At 57.8% G+C, this 18,379-nt stretch overlaps 1 protein-coding gene across 5 annotated transcripts in view; it reads left to right on the top strand.

The window, feature by feature from the left end:
* The first annotated feature begins 3,156 nt into the window (after window positions 1–3,156).
* SLC12A3 (solute carrier family 12 member 3) overlaps window positions 3,157–18,379 on the top strand; it is a 43,762-nt gene continuing 28,539 nt past the window's right edge. For 2 of the 5 annotated variants that reach the window (XR_004819726.1, XR_004819727.1), the window contains exons 1-14: window positions 3,157–3,479; window positions 3,916–4,059; window positions 5,449–5,524; window positions 6,241–6,336; window positions 6,645–6,784; window positions 7,160–7,270; window positions 8,174–8,285; window positions 8,485–8,615; window positions 13,017–13,101; window positions 14,020–14,174; window positions 14,444–14,551; window positions 15,029–15,152; window positions 16,856–16,957; window positions 17,857–18,012. Coding sequence is in view for 3 of the 5 variants with exons in the window: in XM_035724949.1 (XP_035580842.1) it covers window positions 3,207–3,479; window positions 3,916–4,059; window positions 5,449–5,524; window positions 6,241–6,336; window positions 6,645–6,784; window positions 7,160–7,270; window positions 8,174–8,285; window positions 8,485–8,615; window positions 13,017–13,101; window positions 14,020–14,174; window positions 14,444–14,551; window positions 15,029–15,152; window positions 16,856–16,957; window positions 17,857–18,012 (1,813 nt within the window). In the remaining 2 variants the exon portion in view is untranslated. The remainder of the gene's footprint in view (window positions 3,480–3,915; window positions 4,060–5,448; window positions 5,525–6,240; window positions 6,337–6,644; window positions 6,785–7,159; window positions 7,271–8,173; window positions 8,286–8,484; window positions 8,616–13,016; window positions 13,102–14,019; window positions 14,175–14,443; window positions 14,552–15,028; window positions 15,153–16,855; window positions 16,958–17,856; window positions 18,013–18,379) is intronic. The other 3 variants (XM_035724949.1, XM_035724948.1, XM_035724950.1) reach the window with 3 other exon arrangements.

Genomic DNA, 18,379 nt, shown 5'->3' with positions numbered 1-18,379 from the left:
AGGGCATGGTATGCAGTAGGCACTCAATAAATGTGTGTGAATGAAGAAACACCTCATATTTCCCCCCTTTCTTCCCTCCTCCCCTGATCCCCATGGCATTGTGTTCTCCAGACCCAGCCATACCTTCCTTTGCACTGACCCCATGCCCCAGAATCCCCTCCCTCTCCCGGGCAGCACCCCCACCCCCCCACCCCACCCCCAGCCAGTTGCCACGATCACCTTGCTGGCCTGTCTGCTAGGCGAGGCTGTGAATTCCAGTGCTGGTACACAGAAGGAGCCCAATAAATGCTTAAGTGGCTCTGTGCCCATGAAGACAGGAGGCTCTGAGATCCAGAGGTTGCAGCAGAACCCTCCCGCCACCCCCCGTCCTGACCATTTCAGCCCTGTGTCAGGGGTTTTCACTTCTAGGGAGTTTCCTGACCACTGAGTCCTTAGCTCCTTTTCCTGCTTCTGTTCTCCTTCCCCCTGAGAAGCGGGAGACTCAAGGAGCCCTAAGGCTCTCAGCTGGGGGCTGACACTGGCCAGGTGGGTCATACCAGACACCAGTGCAGCTGTCGATCCCATTCTGCTGCTGAGGCTTATCCCAGGCAGGTGACTTGTTCGAAGTCACATGGAAACTGAAGCCTGAGATGTGAGCTTGAGACTCAATCTCAGGGTTTTGTTTGGGGTCCATTGGATTCTGAGTCCTGGCTCCCAGACCCGCAGGGCTTGGGGAGCCTTGTGGAAGCTGAAGTCCTGCAAGATGGGTATGGTGTCCGAGCCAGCACTGTGTCCCCCAGCTGGAAGAGTGTCTCCGATTGGATGACATGCCATCCATGTGTAAGAATCCCCTTTCCTGGGGCTCTGTGCTTTGGGGCAAGGTATTCTGACAGTCTCTTCAGCTCTACATTGCTAAGCCCTTCAAGGGGTCCTGTTTAACTCCCCTCACCCCAGAGAGATGAAAGGGGCAGGAAAGCTTTCTTAAAGCAGAAGATGTTCTCCCTCTGGGGCTGGAAAGGACCTTGGAGCTGACCTGGGCCTGGGTTTCATGGAGGTAGGAGGAAGTGACTTGCCCAAGGTCACCCGGCAAATCTGCGGCCCCTCTCTCTGTCTGTGGCCTCAGTGCTGCTGGAAACCAGCCCTGGCCCCTTCTCGCCCCATCATCTCCTGAGATGTTAATCAGGAAATTTCCACAGTTGCTCCAGGGACAGGGTGTGTAGGATTGGTGGAAGGGGGTGTTGGGCCACTGCGGCTTTTACCAGTCAAGTGGCAGCTGAAAGGTGAGAGAATGATAAGATCTGCCCAGAGGCGCCGTGCGAGGAAATGAGTAACCCGCTGGCCTCTCTCTGACCTGGCCCGAGTGCGGGCTGCAGCGAAGGTGGAAAACTGACCTGGAGGCCCCACCTCCTAGCCCTTGGCCCACTGGCCGGTGTGGAGGGTGCGGACACACTTCTCCAGAAGCCTCTCTGAGTGGGGGCTAGAGATCCTCATAAGGAGGTAGGCAAGCCTGGGGCTCATTAAGAGGAGCCCCGAGAAGAGTCTTTTAAAAAAATTAACTCATATGAAGAATTTATAAACTTTGCAAAAAGCTACACAGTGATCATAACCTTTTGGGTTTGTCATCGAGGGCCTGTCATCCCTGGCTCCCCTCCATGTCTGGCTGAGCTGGTTGAAGGCCCAGGAGCTGCCCCTTGCAGCCCTGACTTGGGGTAATACTGTCAGCCAAGGGTTTCTATGGCAGCTGCTCTTTGCCCTCTTTGCTTCTGGCTCCCCTTCAATATTCATTCAACAAACGTTTATTGAGTACCTACTCTGTGCTGTTCCGGTTGCTTGGGATTATCAGTGAACAAGAAAGGCCCAGATTCCTGCTCCCGTGGGCTTGCCTTCTAGCAAGTTGGGCAAAATCTATGTCCCCCTTCCCAGATAAATGCACTCAGGTATAAAAACTTGTCCACGCTTGTGTGGGGCTCCATAAGAACCCTTATCTTGGAGCATGACTCCCTCACACTGTTTGCTACTCCAACACAGTCCAAGCATTTCTACCTGCCCCCTTCTGCCTGGCCCTACGGTTGGGCACACCTGTCCTGGGCCCCTAGTTCTCAGTCAACTAGGACTGATGTGCTATTGGAGGCCATGGAGTCCAGAGAACTCCAGGCCTCTCAGAGAGCCCCAGTCTGAGAGGCGGGGCAAGGAGGGAGAGAAAATGTGTCCCTCCATGTCCCTCCTGCGGATGGCTGGCAAACTCAGAAGCCTGGAGCTGGCAATGACCTCCATCCATTCCCGGCCTCCGGAGAAGCAACTCATCCTCCAAGACTCTTGGTCAGGGGTCTGTCCCATCCCTGCTGCCCCCATCTTCTAGAAGCATCTCTCTCCTTGCTGCCCTCACTCCACAGCTGGGCTGGTCCATTTCCATGTCCCTTTTCCCTACTCACTCGGCAGCATCATGAGCGCAAGCTCGCCTTCCCTCTGGTGGCACATCAGGCATCCACCCCAGAATGGGCTGCAGTGAGTGTGAGGGCTGGGTACCCAGTTACCCTGCGGGCCACTGACCAGCCACAAGCCCCAGGGACTCGTCAGTCCACGGGGGGCGACAGAGCACACCTGGCACATGCTGCACTCTGGTTTGGGGGTGCTTGCTCATAATGGTTTCTACACTCCGGGATGTCTTTGGAAGGACATGCACAACCAGGAGTCAGAGGTCTAAGTAAGAGAAAACTAACCTTTTATATATGCGTGTGTATCTTTTTAAATGTGATACCATTCATCTAGCCACAGATACCTAAAAAATAAAACTAAATACCATGTACAAAAATGAGAGGTTTTTGAACCTGCCTAGGCTGTCTCCAGGGTCCCTCATAGGGCTCCGAAGTGTCCCCTCTGGCAAGTACTCCTTCCTTGGGTCCTGCAGATATCCTCTGCTCTCGGACTCAGAAGAACCTCCCGGGGACCCAGGGCTGGGCGTGTTTCCCCGTTTCCCGCCCTGTGTCTGGCGCTGGCCCAGCCCAGCCCTCTTGGTCCCAGGCAGGGCTGCTATCTCAGCGATCAAATGGTGGGCAGGACGGCGTGGGCACGTGCTCTGCCTCCCACCCTGTCCGGGGACCCTGGTCGCCAGCCGAGGGCGGTTTGGACCAAACTCCCTGCCTCCTCCCTGCTGTGGGCCCAGCCTATAAAGCCCCCCAGCATGTCGCCGCCGACCCTGGCCCCCTCCCCTGCCACCCAGAGCCGCAATGGCAGAGCTGCCGGCGTCAGAGATGCCAGGGGACCCCGCGCTGTGCAGCGGGCGCTTCACCATCAGCACGCTGCTGGGGGGCGAGGAGCCCCCACCGCCAACTGCCTACGACAGCAGTCACCTGAGCCACGGCAGCACCTTCTACATGCGCACCTTCGGCTACAACACTGTCGACGTCGTGCCGGCCTATGAGCACTATGCCAACAGCGCCCTGCCCGGGGAGCCCCGAAAGGTCCGGCCCACGCTGGCCGATCTGCATTCCTTCCTCAAGGTAAGCACCAGCTCAAAGACTGGCCACTTCCCTGCCATGTGACCTTGACCCAGGAACCTCATTTCTCTGAATCTTGGCCCTGTCACCTGTGCCACGGGGACCCACGAGTGTCTTCCTCGTGGGTTGAGAGGCCTGAATGAAAGGCAGGCATGGAAGCTATAAAGCTCCGGACATGTTTACTGTCCTGTCGTTGACCACCCAATCGAACAATCTTGGCCTCCCAGAGAGGTAATAAGCTCCCCGTCAGTGGAAGTACACAAACAGAGGCTGCACACACCTGAAAGAGATGGGGAGGTGGGAATGTGGAAGGTCTGCAGCGGAGGGGAGGCTCGCCGGGTTTGTTGCAGGGGAGGCTGGACTCTGAAGGGTGGAAGACGGAGAGATGGATGGTCATGTCCCCTGCCTGCATGACCTGTGGCCTCTGGGCTCCCCGCAGGAAGGCAGCCACCTGCATGCCCTGGCCTTTGACAGCCGGCCCAGCCATGAAATGACCGACGGGCTGGTGGAAGATGAGCCAGGCACCAACAGTGAGAAGAACCCCGGGGAGCCTGTGCGCTTCGGCTGGGTCAAGGGGGTGATGGTGAGTAGGGTGAGGATGGGATGCCCGGGAATGGAAATGGGGAGACAGGTGCAGCTGACTCTCAGGTCTTAGTGGCCAGGGTAGACCCAAGGCCCAGCCTGGGCCTCAGTTTCCCCATGGGCAGAGTGACTTCCAGTTTTCCCTGGTTTTGTGCTTCTCAAACCCCATTTGCTCCCCAGGTTGATACCTCACCCTGGGAAAGATCTCTGGATACTCACGTGTCCTGTGGCATTGAACAAGTTATTTAACCTATCTGTGCCTCAGTTTCTTCACCTGTGGAAAGATGAGCATTATGAGTTAATAGACGTGAACAGCTTGGATCAATGCCTACCTTGGGATTATTAGAAGAAACTGTCCTCACCCATAGCCACCAGGGGGCAGCACTAAACACACAAATCCATGAGCCTGTTTTTGTCATTCTCGGGGATGGGAAGGGGGAGGTTTCCTGTGGTGTAGAGCACCAGTGAGTCTTCAAACAACAACAACAAAAATCAAATGAACTTGGCTTTGGAAGGCATTGTGGGACTTTTCAGAGGGGATCGCATGAGATTTAGAAGAAGGCTTTGGTCCTGCTCTGGGAGGGTGGCGGGGGGAGAGGGGAGGTGCAGCGGGGGGAGGCCTGGGTTCTGACCTTACTCTGCCAAATGCCTGCTGTCTGTGTCTCTGTTTCTCCATCTGAACTGTGAGCTCCCCTCCACCCTAGCAGCTCGTTTATGGAGTATGGATCTTCCTCCCGGGCTGTGGTGGCCAGAGCCTGGCATGGCCCCCATTCAGTGTCTCAGAGCACACAGAGGGCCTTAGAAGTCTCCCCACCTTGTAAATACCACATGCTCCTGCCCCACCCCAAGAACTTGGCTGGGGCCAGAGACCACATCAGCACCCGCACCTCCCTGGAATTCAGTCTCAGCTGTAGCCTCTGGCTATGCTTTAAATTTGGAAGCTGAACTCACAGCAACCCGAGCGCTGTTTCTGCTTGCATGTTGGGCATTGGCTCAGCTGCTATTTGCTGAGCTCCTCCTAGATGCCAGGCCCTGGGCCGACAGCCGGCCACTGGGGCCATGGTTGGGGCTGGCAGACATAGGATCCTGGGCTTGGGGCCGGGTGAGAGGTGATAATGCTTGCAGCCCATCCTCAGACCCCAGTGGAAGGGCAGAAAAGCGGGTGGGAGGGGCAGGTGAATCTCTGGGTACCCCTCCCCTCCCTGCCCCACAGAACTAGAGGGGCATTGAAGTGGGAACCCAGTGAAGTGAGCAGAGAGCCAAGAAAGGAGCCAGGTGTCCCCTAGGCCAAAGTGCCCAATGCCATGCCATGACTGGGGACAGGGACTTGTGTGTTTGGCTTTGGGGTATCGGCCCACCCAGGTGGCCTCCAACCCCTCTCTCTTCCCAGATCCGTTGCATGCTCAATATCTGGGGCGTGATCCTCTACCTACGGCTCCCCTGGATTACAGGCCAGGCAGGCATTGGTGAGTGCCATCTCCGGGGGGAAGGAGGAGGGTGTGCCTGAGACCCAATCCTCCCAGGCCTCAGTCCTGAACTTGGCCCGCAGAGACCACGGGCTCCTGCAGGGACAGAGGTCAGGGAAGTGTGGCAGAGGAGTCTGGACATGGAGTTATCAGGCCTGAGGACTCTCCCTGGCTCTCTTTGCCCTTAGTAGGTCACTTAACCTCTTGGAGTCAATCTCTACTGCACAGCGTCCAGGTTAAAAACCTGTGCTCTGGACAGACACCAAGGTTCAGAAGCTAGCTCTGATGCGTGTGAACTTGGACAAGTTTCTTAACTTCTCTGAGCCTCTGTTCCCTCATCAGTAAAAAGGGGGTGATAACTGTCCTTCATCCCCAGACCTATTGTGGGGTTTCTATGATGCATGTAAAACAGCGTAGGATTTAGCACCCAAAGGTGTTCAAGTGGTGATTATTTTTTATTACTAAAGGAGGGTGCCTTCCCTTCCATAACAAATGAGCCTTTATATAGTGGCTCATCAGCTCTCTGGCTGTTCACAATATACCAGGAGGGAGACAGAGACCCATTTTTCAGATGAGAAAACCAAGGCTCAGAGAAGGGAGGTGACTTAGGTGGCATGGTGAACCAGTCGGCTGACGCGGGTTCCTCACATGGCTCCTCACCTGGGAAATGCCCCTGCTGAGTTTTATGGTGATCACACCCCGACCCACCCCCACAGTCCTGACCTGGACCATCATCCTGCTCTCTGTCACTGTGACCTCCATCACCGGCCTCTCCATCTCGGCCATCTCCACCAACGGCAAGGTCAAGTCAGGTGGGCCCCACCCCACCCCCAAGGCCCTCCTCTTCCGGTTGCTCCCCCAGTCTTTACCCCGGGAATGGGTCTCTGAGCCACTCCTCACCCACCCCCATCCCCACCAAAATGAGGATGCCCCAGGCTGCTCCCTCTGGTCCCAGGTGAAGGCTCTGGGTCCCCCACGGATGGCCTCAGTTATACCCTGTGCTGTGGGCCCAGGGGAGGGGGGGGGATCCCATGGTTACCCTCTCCCAGCCTCAGCTTCTGCCTGCCCCAAGCCCACCCCAGCCAGCTGGTTTCATGGCTCCTGGCTCTGTCCCCAATAGGTGGCACCTACTTCCTCATCTCCCGGAGTCTTGGCCCAGAGCTAGGGGGCTCCATTGGCCTCATTTTTGCTTTTGCCAACGCCGTGGGTGTGGCCATGCATACCGTGGGCTTCGCAGAGACCGTGCGGGACCTGCTCCAGGTGAAGCCAGAGGGAACCCGGGGCAGCCTCCCTTGCTCTCCCCGACCCCATCTGGGCCAGGCCTTCCTGCCCGCCCCTCTGCCCGATTTTACCCTTCAAGGGCCACGGCCACAGTCTGACCGCTGTGGGTGACCATGATGATCTTCTCAAATAAAGACCATTCCCAGAAGTCCCCTTCAGGGCTGTGTGTTGCCTTTAGAGCTGAACTGTCCAGCCTGGCATGGCAGCCACTCTAGGGGCTCTTGTTGGCAGGGAAGGGGGTTGTGTTTCTGTTTAGCCGTGAGAGGACACCCATACTTGAGGTGAATCAAGGTGGAGGAGTCTGGTGGGGATGTTCAGAGGGCAGCGTGCAGCCTGGCCTGTCCCCCTCCCCAGGAGAATGGCACACCCATCGTGGACCCCATCAATGACATCCGCATCATTGGCGTGGTCACCGTCACCGTGCTGCTGGCCGTCTCCCTGGCTGGCATGGAGTGGGAGGCCAAGGTGAGAAGGGGAGGTTGGGAGTGATCAGGTGGAGAAGCGGGAGTCGTGAGGCCTGGGTCCCAGGCCCGGTTCTGCCTCCTCTCGGTGTAGTAACCAGGCTTCTTGTTCTGTGGCTGTGACAGAGAGACCCTAAGAACGGGACCTCTCTCCTGTAACAGTCCGGGTGTGTGTGGCTCCCGGGGCTCGGGCACCCAGACCACTCCATCCTATGGCCTTCATGCACCTACTCCACGGTGGCCACAGTCCAGTCAGCAGGGAGGGGAGAGGGCCTTTTTCTTTTCCTTTTCGGGCCCTGCCTGGAAGTTGCACATATCCCTCTGCATCCATCCCATCAGCCCGAACTTGGTCTCGTGGCCACACCTAAGGGGCAGGCAGGGTAGGGAAATGTGTCCTCATGTGACCCCGTATCCAGCCAAAAATCAGAGGCTTAGCACTATGGAAGGAGGGCAGAAGAAATATGGGGCATCAGCAGGCAGATGTGACAGATCTGGCCCCTGCCCCCCACCCCCGCCTTTCCTCTCTCCGCCTCACTCTGGCTTCTAGCTCCGCCAGCCTCCTTCCTCGCTGTCCCCAGCTTGTGCCCCTGATCATTCTGCAGCTCACTTCTCCACCTCCTTTAGGACCCTTGAAGACACCGTCCTAGACCACTCTGCTAACGTAGCCCCCACACAGTCCCCAACACACCCTTGTTCTTACTCTAGAGTCGTGTTCCGTATTTAGCAGCAAGACAAGAGCCTTGCTATATCGCCAACTCCTAGAACAGGGCCTGCAACATAATGGGTGGTGGATGAATGAATGAATGAATGAATGGGGGAGGGAGGGACTCTGGGCAGGTTCTGTCCTGCTGGGGCTCCCTGAGCAGGCGGGGCCAGGCCATCTGACCTCTAGGGTCTTTACACCCAGGCCCAGGTGCTCTTCTTCCTTGTCATCATGGTTTCCTTTGCCAACTACTTGGTGGGGACGCTGATTCCCCCATCTGAGGACAAGGCCTCCAAAGGCTTCTTCAGCTACCGGGGTACGTGCAGGTTGGGGGCCCTGCCCATGGCTCTGCGGACAGGTACAGTCTGCCCACCCATCTGGCCCATTCTGTGGGCACCGGAAGGATGGGACCCCCAACTTCCAGGACTGGAAGCTGCCAGAGAGGAGGAGCTTCCTGCCTGCCTGGCTGGGTCCAGCCTTCTGGGTGGCCCTGATTCAGGCTTTGGTCTTCCCAGCGGACATTTTTGTCCAGAACTTGGTGCCCGACTGGCGGGGCGTGGATGGCAGCTTCTTCGGGATGTTCTCCATCTTCTTCCCCTCAGCCACAGGCATCCTGGCAGGGGCCAACATCTCCGGGGACCTCAAGGTGAGCAGGATGCCCACCCTCCTGCCTCCTGGCCCTGTCCTACCAGGATCTCCCACTGGGCACTGAGCTGGGCACTGAGACAGTGGGGCCAGAGCTTCTAAAATCCAGTCCAGTCCAACTCAACTCAATTGCAGCCAATCCAAACCGACTCCGTTCACCCCACTCAATTCCGAGGTTGTTGATTGACACCAGCTTTGCTCTAGGCCTAGAGGACCACCCTAAAACGGGCGGACCTCCTCCCTAGTTCCCAGCCTAAGGGACTCTCAGCCTAAGGGGGAAGACTGAGCCAGCTTGACCTGCCAAGGCTCAGACTGGTTCATGCACATCTTTACCAGGCTGGCATCCTCTCAGGGCTCCCCGCTGTCTTGATGCGGGCCATTGTCCTCTGCTCAGAGTTTGGGGCTCCGGCCCGCAGTTGTCATTCCCGCGCCCCCCGCCCCAGCCCCGCGGATCAGCAGCTTTCCCTGTGCTGCCTGTCCCTCCTCTGTGTCTTTGTCTCTGCTGTGCTTTCTCCCTGGGGCGTCCGACCCTTGTTTCTTCACCTTGAGAAGTTCCGTTCCTCTTCCAAATAACACCTCCATTTTTAAATCTCTCCCAGCCCTCTGTCAGAGTCCTGGCTCCCCTGGCCGAATGATGTCAGGCCATTTATGTGTCTCTTCCCCCTTCCAGTTCTCTTTGTCTGGAGAACTGAGGCCTACCTCTATGTCCCCATTCCCAGCTAAGAGTCGGACACATACCAGGTGCTCAGTACACGTTTGTTGAGTGAATAATGGTGAAACGTATTGACTGGGAGGTTTAGAGCAGAAGTACGAAGTGGGGAAGAAGGAGAGGCGAATGTCAGCAGAGGCTCCAGCAAAATTTCTGGATGGAGATGGGGCTGGAGCGAAGGGGCCGGTGGTGTCCTGCAGAGGCAGGATCAAGGAGATAGATGGGGTGCAAGTGGGGTGAACGGCGAGAACCCGGCTCAGTGCTGAGAACACTTCCCTCCAGCTTCTGGTCCCACCTGAAAGGTGCTCCTTGATGCATTTTCTTAAATGAATGAAGAACGGTGTTTTGGAGACAGTCTCCACCCGGCCTGGCTCTAACTGGGGGTGCCCAGGTGGCACACAGCATGGCCTGGAAATTGCAGAGTGGCCATGTTTGCCCAGCTCCTCTCACTTCTCTGGGGAGCGGCCAGCAGAGGCCTGTTCTGCCTGCCTGCCAGGAGGTCCCTGCAGAGGTCAGTCTTGTGCTCAGACAGCCCGGTTCTCCTGCCAGCCCTGCTACAGACCATCGTAGCCTAGCGATTTATCCAGATGCTTCGTCCAGCCTCTCAGGTTACCAACCAGCACGGTGTGCAGGTGTCAGAGCTAGGCAGCTGTCCCAGAGCTGGGGGGTGGGGGGTAGGGGTACACCTTTGCTCTGTCCTGAATGCCCTCAAGCCCTCAAGGGGCCCTTCTCTCTTGGGTCCAGCCCTCTGCCCATTCCGTGAGACAGTGTGTCCTCAGCAGAAGAGCAGCTCCCATTCACAGAGACTTTATGCAAGTCCCTTAAAATCTCTCTGGGCTTCAGCTTTGCCAACTATAAGATAGGACTCATAGCACCCCCTCCTGCTTCCCAGAGCAGGGAATAAGGATTCCACGTGCTGATTTATGTGAAGCGCTTGGAAAAGTGCCCAGCACGAAGGAAGTACGAAGGGCTGGTTGTCAAGGTCATGGTCATTTTTCCCATGTGGCTGCAGGGGCCTCATTCTTTCCAAACATGATCCTGTTTGGAGGCAGCTGTGAGGGCTCGTCACCCCCACTTCAGAGAGGAGCAAACCAAGCTCAGAGAGGGCTGGGCGTTGCCCAGGGCCACACAGCAGAGGGGCTGGAGGGCAAGTTTCTAGAGCAAAGAGGCCTCAACTTCATCATAAACTAATCATTCAAGAATATTTTCTGAGCATCTGCTTTGTGCCAGTGTCTTGTGGATACAGCAGTAAACAAAGAACAAAGACACAAATTCCTGCCCTTATGCAGCCGACATTCTGGTGAGAAAGAGAGACAATCAACCCCTAAGTCAGTAGGATGTGACGTTCCCCAGCCCCTTAGCTCTCACAGAGCAGTCTCGTGACCATCACCCTGGGCTATGGCCAAGGAAAGCTTTACTAGCTTAATTTTCTGATGGGGAGGCTGAGGCTCAGAGACAAGGGACTTCCTAGTGACTGATGTGGGGTCTGTGCCGCGCCTGGTGTGGCCCCAGGGTGCATCCCTGAGCACGACACAGCCCCCGCTCCTAACTGCTCACATTTATGGGTGCTGGCTGTGTGCTACGTTGATTCTCATCTCACAGATTGGGGTTGGGGGCATCACTGAGGCTCAGAGAGGTTAAAGGGCTTGTCCCAGCTCACACAGCCGGGGGGAGATGCTGGGATGTGGACCCAGACATGTCTGACTTGTGAGCCGGGCGCAGAGATTTCAGGCCGAGATGTAGGGGCTGGATGGAGGCCTGGAGTAGCCATGTCCCAGGGGCCGCTGTAACAAACGACCACAAGCACTGTGGCTTAAAACAACAGACATTTATTCTTGCACAGCTCTGGAAGCCAAAGTCCAACAAAACAAATGTGCCAAGGGCCATGCTCCCTGTAAAGGCTCTCGGGGAGAATCCTTCCTCTCCTCTCCCAGCTCCTGGCAGCTCCGACCGTCCTTAGCCTTCCTTGGCTTGGAGCTGCGTCTCGGCAGTCTCTGCCACTGTCTTCCCCTGGCCTCCTTCCTTCTGTGTGTCCGAGAGAAGAGGAACACTCCTCAAGGGATTTAAGGCCCGCCTAACCAGGTAGGACCTCAGCTTAACTAATTACATTTTGCAAAGACCCTATTTCCAAATAAGGTCATATTCTGAGGTTCTGGGTGAACACGAATTTTTGGAGACACCATCCAACCCACTAGAGGTGGGATGGGAGTTTGAGCCGGCCTGCTGGCCTAGCGACCAGGGACTCTGCGTGCTTGACCTGGTCGGGCCATCCTGGTACCCAGAGCAGGGCTGGCAGGGCCCCCCCCAGGAGAGACCTCAGCAGACCTGGAAGCTCCAGAGCCCCTGGCCCCCCTCCACCTCTGCACCTCTGCTTCCACTTGGCTCTGCCCTACCGCTCCCTTCCTCCCAGCCCCGGCCTTCAGAGCCACCCCAGGCGTCCCCTCTGCCATGAGGATTTCCATGGTTCCTGCCGTGTTGCTCTGCCTCCCCCCACCTTGTTCTCCAGCACACTCCAGCCTGCCCCATGACAGGGGCCATCTGCCCCGTGTCGCCAGGATCCCGCCTGTACCTCCTTCCCTGGGGCCCAGGGTCCTCCAGGGTGAGGGCCGGGGCTTGCTCATCACTGAGTGACCGTTGGTTCCAACTCAGGCTCCTGAGTGTTTGAGGCAGAGAAGCGGGTCATTGCCAGCCTGGTTTGGACCTGCCTGTAACGATGTCATGGTCCCTTCCAGCTCTGTCATTTGTGGTTCTACCTGCCAGTTGTGCAGGACAGCCCAGGAAAAGCTGGGGAGGTGCGCTCCTGTGGCCTGCCCCTGGTGTTGGGGTCTACACCTGGCAGGGAACCTGCTGGAAAAATCCTGGCCTGTGTTACTCTACCCGGGACCAGCCCCCAGCGGCCTGAGGCTGTGGACCTCCGTGTGGTGGGAACGAGCCGCCCCTGGCTCAGCCAGCGGGGCCCTCTGTGCAGCTTCCTGGCCTCAGTTTCCCCACCAGCTGGGTGGGGACACTCTGGCCACTTTACAGGAAGTTATATACGAGGAAGGGTCTGGAAGAGTGGAATACGTGATGTGCACGTGTGAAGATTTGCTATTTCTGTTAGGAAAATGCCAGCAGAGAGTTTTTCCTCGGAGGGGAGAGAGTTTGGGGCTTGTCTGTATATTTAATTGCTGCGGAAGCCCTCAGACCAGTTGGTGCATAATGGTGATTAACTCGCAGCCGGCGCTGCCTGTGAGCCGGGCCCTGGTCTGGGAGCTTGATGTGGATTAAGTCACTTAGCCGGCATCCCTGTGAGGCTGGAGGGGCTGAGGCGTAAAAGAGCATGCCCACCACCCAGCCGGTCACCTGGAAGGGAGCACAACCAGGCTGACTCCAGAGCCCCCCACTTCAGGGCCCCCAGAGCCTGCGTTGGCCAGTGTCCTCGGGAACCAGGCCTGGAGCTGGTTGGAGCTTCTCTCCGTGCCTCAGGCTCCCAGGGCCTGGATGTGTTCTCAGCCCCATGATCTTGCTTGTGTCCCATTCTGCTCTGTGGGTTGCAATCGCAAGGGTTCTTCCTCCCTGGGCCCTGGGGAAGGGGGCTCTGAGAGGGGGCCGGGTCGGGGGGTCGCTGGCCCACCCCCGGCCTCAGACAAGGGCAGGGCCTGGAAGGAGGCCCAGAGGCTGCCTGGTGACCTCCCTCCCTCCCCCTCCGCTCAGGACCCCACTGTAGCCATCCCCAAGGGGACGCTCATGGCCATTTTCTGGACCACTGTCTCCTACCTGGCCATCTCGGCCACCATTGGTGAGTAGCTGCCCAGGACCACTGGAAGGGGCTCAGGGTGCTTGGCTCTCCAACAGGGAGAGCTGGGCCAGGAGCACATGGCCACCTCAGGAAGTGGAGCCTCAAACCTTATTTTGGGGGGCCAGTGGTGGTGACCAGAACATCTTCATGGGAGGTGGTCAGACCAGGCTCTTCTGGTCCCTTCAAACCTGAAGTTACAGACGCAAGGGTGGGAAAGTGCTAGAGGACAAATTATACCCTGACCCGACGACTAATAATAATAGCAGTAACAATGATGGTGGTGGCTGAAGATGATACTAGCCCTTGTCTCAACCATAGGCCCAGCCCTTCACGTGCCTCATCACATTTAATCCGGGCACTGCCTTTCCCACCATTTTACAGAGGAGAAAACCAGGGCTCAGAGAGGTTAAGGGACCTGCCCAAGGTCACGCAGCCACTGAGTGGTGGAGCCAGGCTTTGAACCCAGGCCTGGGCTGTTGACACTTGCCTCGCACTGAGGTCCTCACAGGTGCTCCCATTAACCACCTTGTGAGGCAGGCTGTTCACAGAGGGCCAAGGAACACGGCCCAGGGCGCAGCCAGTCTGGCCTCTGCTTTGAGGAGGACATGGACGGGGTTGGGGGGAGTGGGGGGTGGGGGGGTGGGGACCTTAACAAGCCACTTCACGTTGTTGGGCCTCTGTAGAATGACAGTAACAACAAAGGCAATGGTGATGCTTGCTTCCTTAGCGTGGTGCCTGGCACATTTGTGTTGCCGTTACTATTGTTATTATTATTACTTATCCTTACACGCTAAAGAGGGAGCTGGCCCCGCAGCAGCTTCTCCCCCTCTGCAGGAGTGACCCGTGTCTGGGGGTGGGAGGAGAGGAGGGAGGGGAGGGGAGGGAGGGAGGCCTCCCCAAGCCCTGCTCCCTCTTCAGGCTCCTGCGTGGTTCGCGACGCCTCCGGGGCCCTGAATGACACAGTGACTCCCGGCTCGGGCACCTGCGAGGGGCTGGCCTGTGGCTACGGCTGGAACTTCACCGAGTGTGCCCACCAGCGCAGCTGCCGCTATGGCCTCATCAACTACTACCAGGTGCGCGCGGCCCCTGCCGGGAAGGCCGCCCCAGACTAGGGCTGGAACAGGCCGGGACGCACGGGGCTTGGGCCCCAGGCTTGGGGGGCTGAGGTTCAGGCTCAGGTGGGGGCCCTGGGGCCTAGCCCCTGCCTCAGCAGCCCCTGGGATCCCCAGGTAAGCGGTGTGGACTCAGAGGCCTCGGGACCTAGCTGAGGTGGGTGCCCTGGGAGGGGGCTCCAGGCATGAGGGGCTCCACCACAAGGGGCCTGGACCCCGTGTCCCCGCAGACCATGAGCATGGTGTCCGGCTTTGCGCCCCTGATCACGGCTGGCATTTTTGGGGCCACCCTCTCCTCTGCCCTGGCCTGCCTCGTCTCTGCTGCCAAAGTCTTCCAGGTGAGGCTGCGGAATGGGCGGCGGGAGGGTCCGGGAGGCCCAGGTGCAAGGGTCCCCCGGTGACTGCTACAAAGGTCTGGCGGTATCATGGGACAGGGACAGTCTAGACTGAAGGCCAAAGGGGGCCAGTGACCAACTCGTGCAGGAAGCAGCCCCCTTCCCATGGTGTGCACTGCACTTCCCACCCCAGAGTCTCCCCTGCGCAGCCTGGCGCCCCATCTGCAAGTCCGCCGACCCCGTTTCACCCTGACGCAGTTGCCCCCCTCTCATCTTGCCCTTTTGCTGTCTCCCTGGTGAGGTGTGGGTGGGCATGGAGATGACTCCCATTTAAGAGACAGAAACCAGGATGTAGATTAGAGGAAGCACCCTGCTGAGGTGGAGGGAGTAAGCAGGGCCTGGGGCGGGGCAGGGAGCTGTAGGGCAGGGGAGGGGGGCGGGGGCCCAGCCTGGGGTGAGCACATCTTCCTGTGCCCACAGTGCCTGTGTGAGGACCAGCTGTACCCGCTGATCGGCTTCTTCGGGAAGGGTTACGGCAAGAACGAGGAGCCGGTGCGTGGCTACCTGCTGGCCTACGCCATCGCCGTGGCCTTCATCATCATCGGTGAGAGGCTGCCAGGGTGCAGGGGCCTGGGAGGGCTCTTCTCGGTGCTGCTCACCTTGGCGCCCAGTGCCCAGCCAGGCCTGGCAGGGAGTGGGCACTCAGTGATTAGCCCTTGAGTGGGTGAGGCTGGTCATGTGGTCTGCGCCCCTCTCCGCTCTCCAGACAGGTGGCTGCCACACCACACCAGGTGGACCATTCTATTTTGTTAGAGGGACCCTACCTGCTCTTGCTGATTCTGCATTCCTGTGTCCTGGCAAGTGGCCCCCCCCCCACCCTCCCCACCAGCCCCCAGGTCTGAATTAGTCCCCAGGACAACTCTGGAGCCCAGGACAGCTCTTGGGAGCTGACACAAAGAGCTGGATCAATATCTCTGTAGATGTATAAACTATACAACCTCGTTTCTCAGACCTTGAGCTGCCAGACCCCTCAGACTTCGTGGTAGAGGATGCCCCAGGAGAAAGACCCCAGTTAACCAGTTAGTTAGATTGGCTTTCTACCCTGGCTTTGCCATATTCCAGCTGTGCTACCTTGGACAAATCATTTTACCTTCCTGAGCCTCAGTTTCTTCGTCTGCAGAATGGGAGCAACAGCGCATAGCAGGGGCGACACAGGTGGGCAGGCAGAGACTTGTGTGTACATACACACACACACATGCACATGCATCGCATTTCATGCACACACTCCCCAGTACTTCCTGATTTACTGAGCCAACAAGGCAGAACTTACTAGGAGAAAGGTGGCCACACCAAGCAAGGACAGTGGCCATGCTATGGCTGCCTATGCAGGAGCAGGGCAGGGGCTGGCTGCTGGTCATCCCGTGGTCCTGCCATAGCTGAATCCCTGCTGTTCATGCCGGCATCGGCAATCATGAGACTCACCCTACCAGTCTACTCTCTTCCATCAAGGAAGCCTTGCCAGACACTGGGTACTCCTGGATCCTGAACCAGATGAAGAAGCAGCAGGGCCACCCCCAGGGGATGGAAACCTCTAGTCAGGCCTGGTGTTCCCCAGACACATCCCTGCTTCCTGCTCGTCCTGCAGTCTACCCCCAACTCAGATTTTGTGTCCTTTGATCTGAGTGGATCTGACCGCAGTTCAGACTGAGAACCGTAATCTCAGATGCTCTGGGGCAGGGTTCTTGCGGCGATTCAAGGGAATCATGCTCAGAAGTCCCGACACATTAAGAGGTGCTTGTCTTGTTTTGGCGTTCCCCTCGAAGCAGGCCCCTGAAACAAGGATACCCATGCAAAAGTTTGTCTGGGGGTGCCAGGGGCAGTGGCAGCCGAGTGAGACAGGGAAGGGAGGACCCAGTTCTTGAGTGGGTTTCCACTGTGGGTGGAACTGTGTGTGTCCTATGGTCCCAGAGTTTCAGATAAAAGATGACATGGGCCTTGGATCACATTGTAAAATATATTTCTTACGGTAATTTGTGGCTACAAAAAAAGTATGACAGCCACTGTCCTTGGTTCTCCCCCATAAGATCTCCCACTTCTCTGCACCCTCTTAAGAGCCGCCTTTTACAGTAAACAAAACATCGGCCCTTTGTTTCACAAAATGATGGACCCATTTCACAGATGAGAAGGTTGAGACGCACTGAGCCTCTGGGGCCTGTCTGGAATCCCCCAACTGCGAGGGAGGGTGCCAGGTGGCTCCCTGGCGGGTTGCCCAACAGACTGTTCTCTCTCTCCCTCGGGGCCCCGAAGCTGAGCTCAACACCATTGCCCCCATCATCTCCAATTTCTTCCTGTGCTCCTACGCCCTCATCAACTTCAGCTGTTTCCACGCCTCCATCACCAACTCGCCTGGTAAGCAGCCCCCTCACCCCTCTGTGGGAGGAGGCATGTGGAGCGGGGGGGCTGGGGTGGGGTCGGGGAAGGCTCGGATGTAGGTGGGCACACCAGGGTCACCTCTCAAACCGAAACCAATTCAAGGGACCATTCGTGTCATAATAATAATAGCAGCTCTCATTTCTCAAGCACTTACACTCTACACTGAACACGGATTCATACACTGTTTGCAGGGTGCAGAGATTTCTCTAGTGCCTTCCTCCATCAAATTTACAGGAGTCAGGAATCTGACTCCCCAGAAAAGGAAGAAAATTGCCCAAAGTCCCAGGTTGTTGCAAGTTGCACTTTGCACAACTCCTGAGGTGCAGCTCGCATACGTCATCCATTTGTATGTTTATTCTAAAAAATTTCTGGCAGATGGCAGTGAAGTATCCCGAGAAAGCCTTTTTCTGATTATCCCCAAATCGCCAATGGCCTGGTCGCCAGGCCACCTTTTCCTTAGCCCGGGGACCGTGGCGCCCCACAGTTGTGCCATGGGGCAGCTGTCCCTGGTGGCCCTGCAATGGCCCAGGGGTGTGGAGCCAGGCAGAATCACAGCCTCCCCTGGCCTGCCAGCCCCTTGGCTCCGCGAGAGACACGGGAGCTGGTGCTGTTGCTGACATATGGCCATATTTGGATGCCTCGTCCTTGGTGTAGCCTGTCAATATGGCCTAATGCCAGCCAAGGCGGGTGTGTGGTCCTCCCCAGAGCCTCCAGACCAGCCCCAGGAGAGCTGGGGTGCGGGGTGGGGCGCAGGTGGGCACAGGCTGGGACCCTGGCTCTGGGCACGGCTGGCATTGGCACCCCGGCCCCGCCCAGCAGCACTGGTCCAGGAGGAAGCTCCAGAGTGTGCCCACCGACCTGTGTCCTCCGCCCAGGGTGGAGACCCTCGTTCCAATACTACAGCAAGTGGGCGGCGCTGTTTGGGGCGGTCATCTCTGTGGTCATCATGTTCCTCCTCACCTGGTGGGCAGCCCTCATCGCCATCGGCGTCGTCGTCTTCCTCCTGCTCTATGTGATCTACAAAAAGCCAGGTGTGCGGGCTCAGGTTGCCCAGGGGCTCAGGCTCCCCTTCCCCCACCCCCCGAGGGCACCAAGCCAGCCATCGTGCCCTTCAGCTCACCCAGAGGGCCTGCGTCAGGCTCTGTGCTCTCAAGGGCCCTGCTCTGACCCTCCAGCCCCGTCCCTCCCCGTGGGGCAAGGAGTCTGTGGGGGCGTGCCCACTCAGAGCCCACACCTCTACTTCTGGGTCCCCCACCCCTGGTTCCCAGGACCCTGGAATTGCCTGCCCAGGGCCATCCTCTTGAAGTGGCCGGGCTGCTGGGGTGCACACCTGGGCCTGAGGGGTGGCCAGGGGCTGGCTGGCCGAAAGGCAGGTGGACACAGCATGCAAGCAAGGAT

This window comes from Zalophus californianus, chromosome 17 (assembly GCF_009762305.2).
Source record: "Zalophus californianus isolate mZalCal1 chromosome 17, mZalCal1.pri.v2, whole genome shotgun sequence".
Lineage (NCBI taxonomy): Eukaryota > Metazoa > Chordata > Mammalia > Carnivora > Otariidae > Zalophus > Zalophus californianus.
The sequence above is the reverse complement of the archived record's forward strand: the minus strand, read 5'-3'. Positions and strand labels throughout refer to the sequence as shown.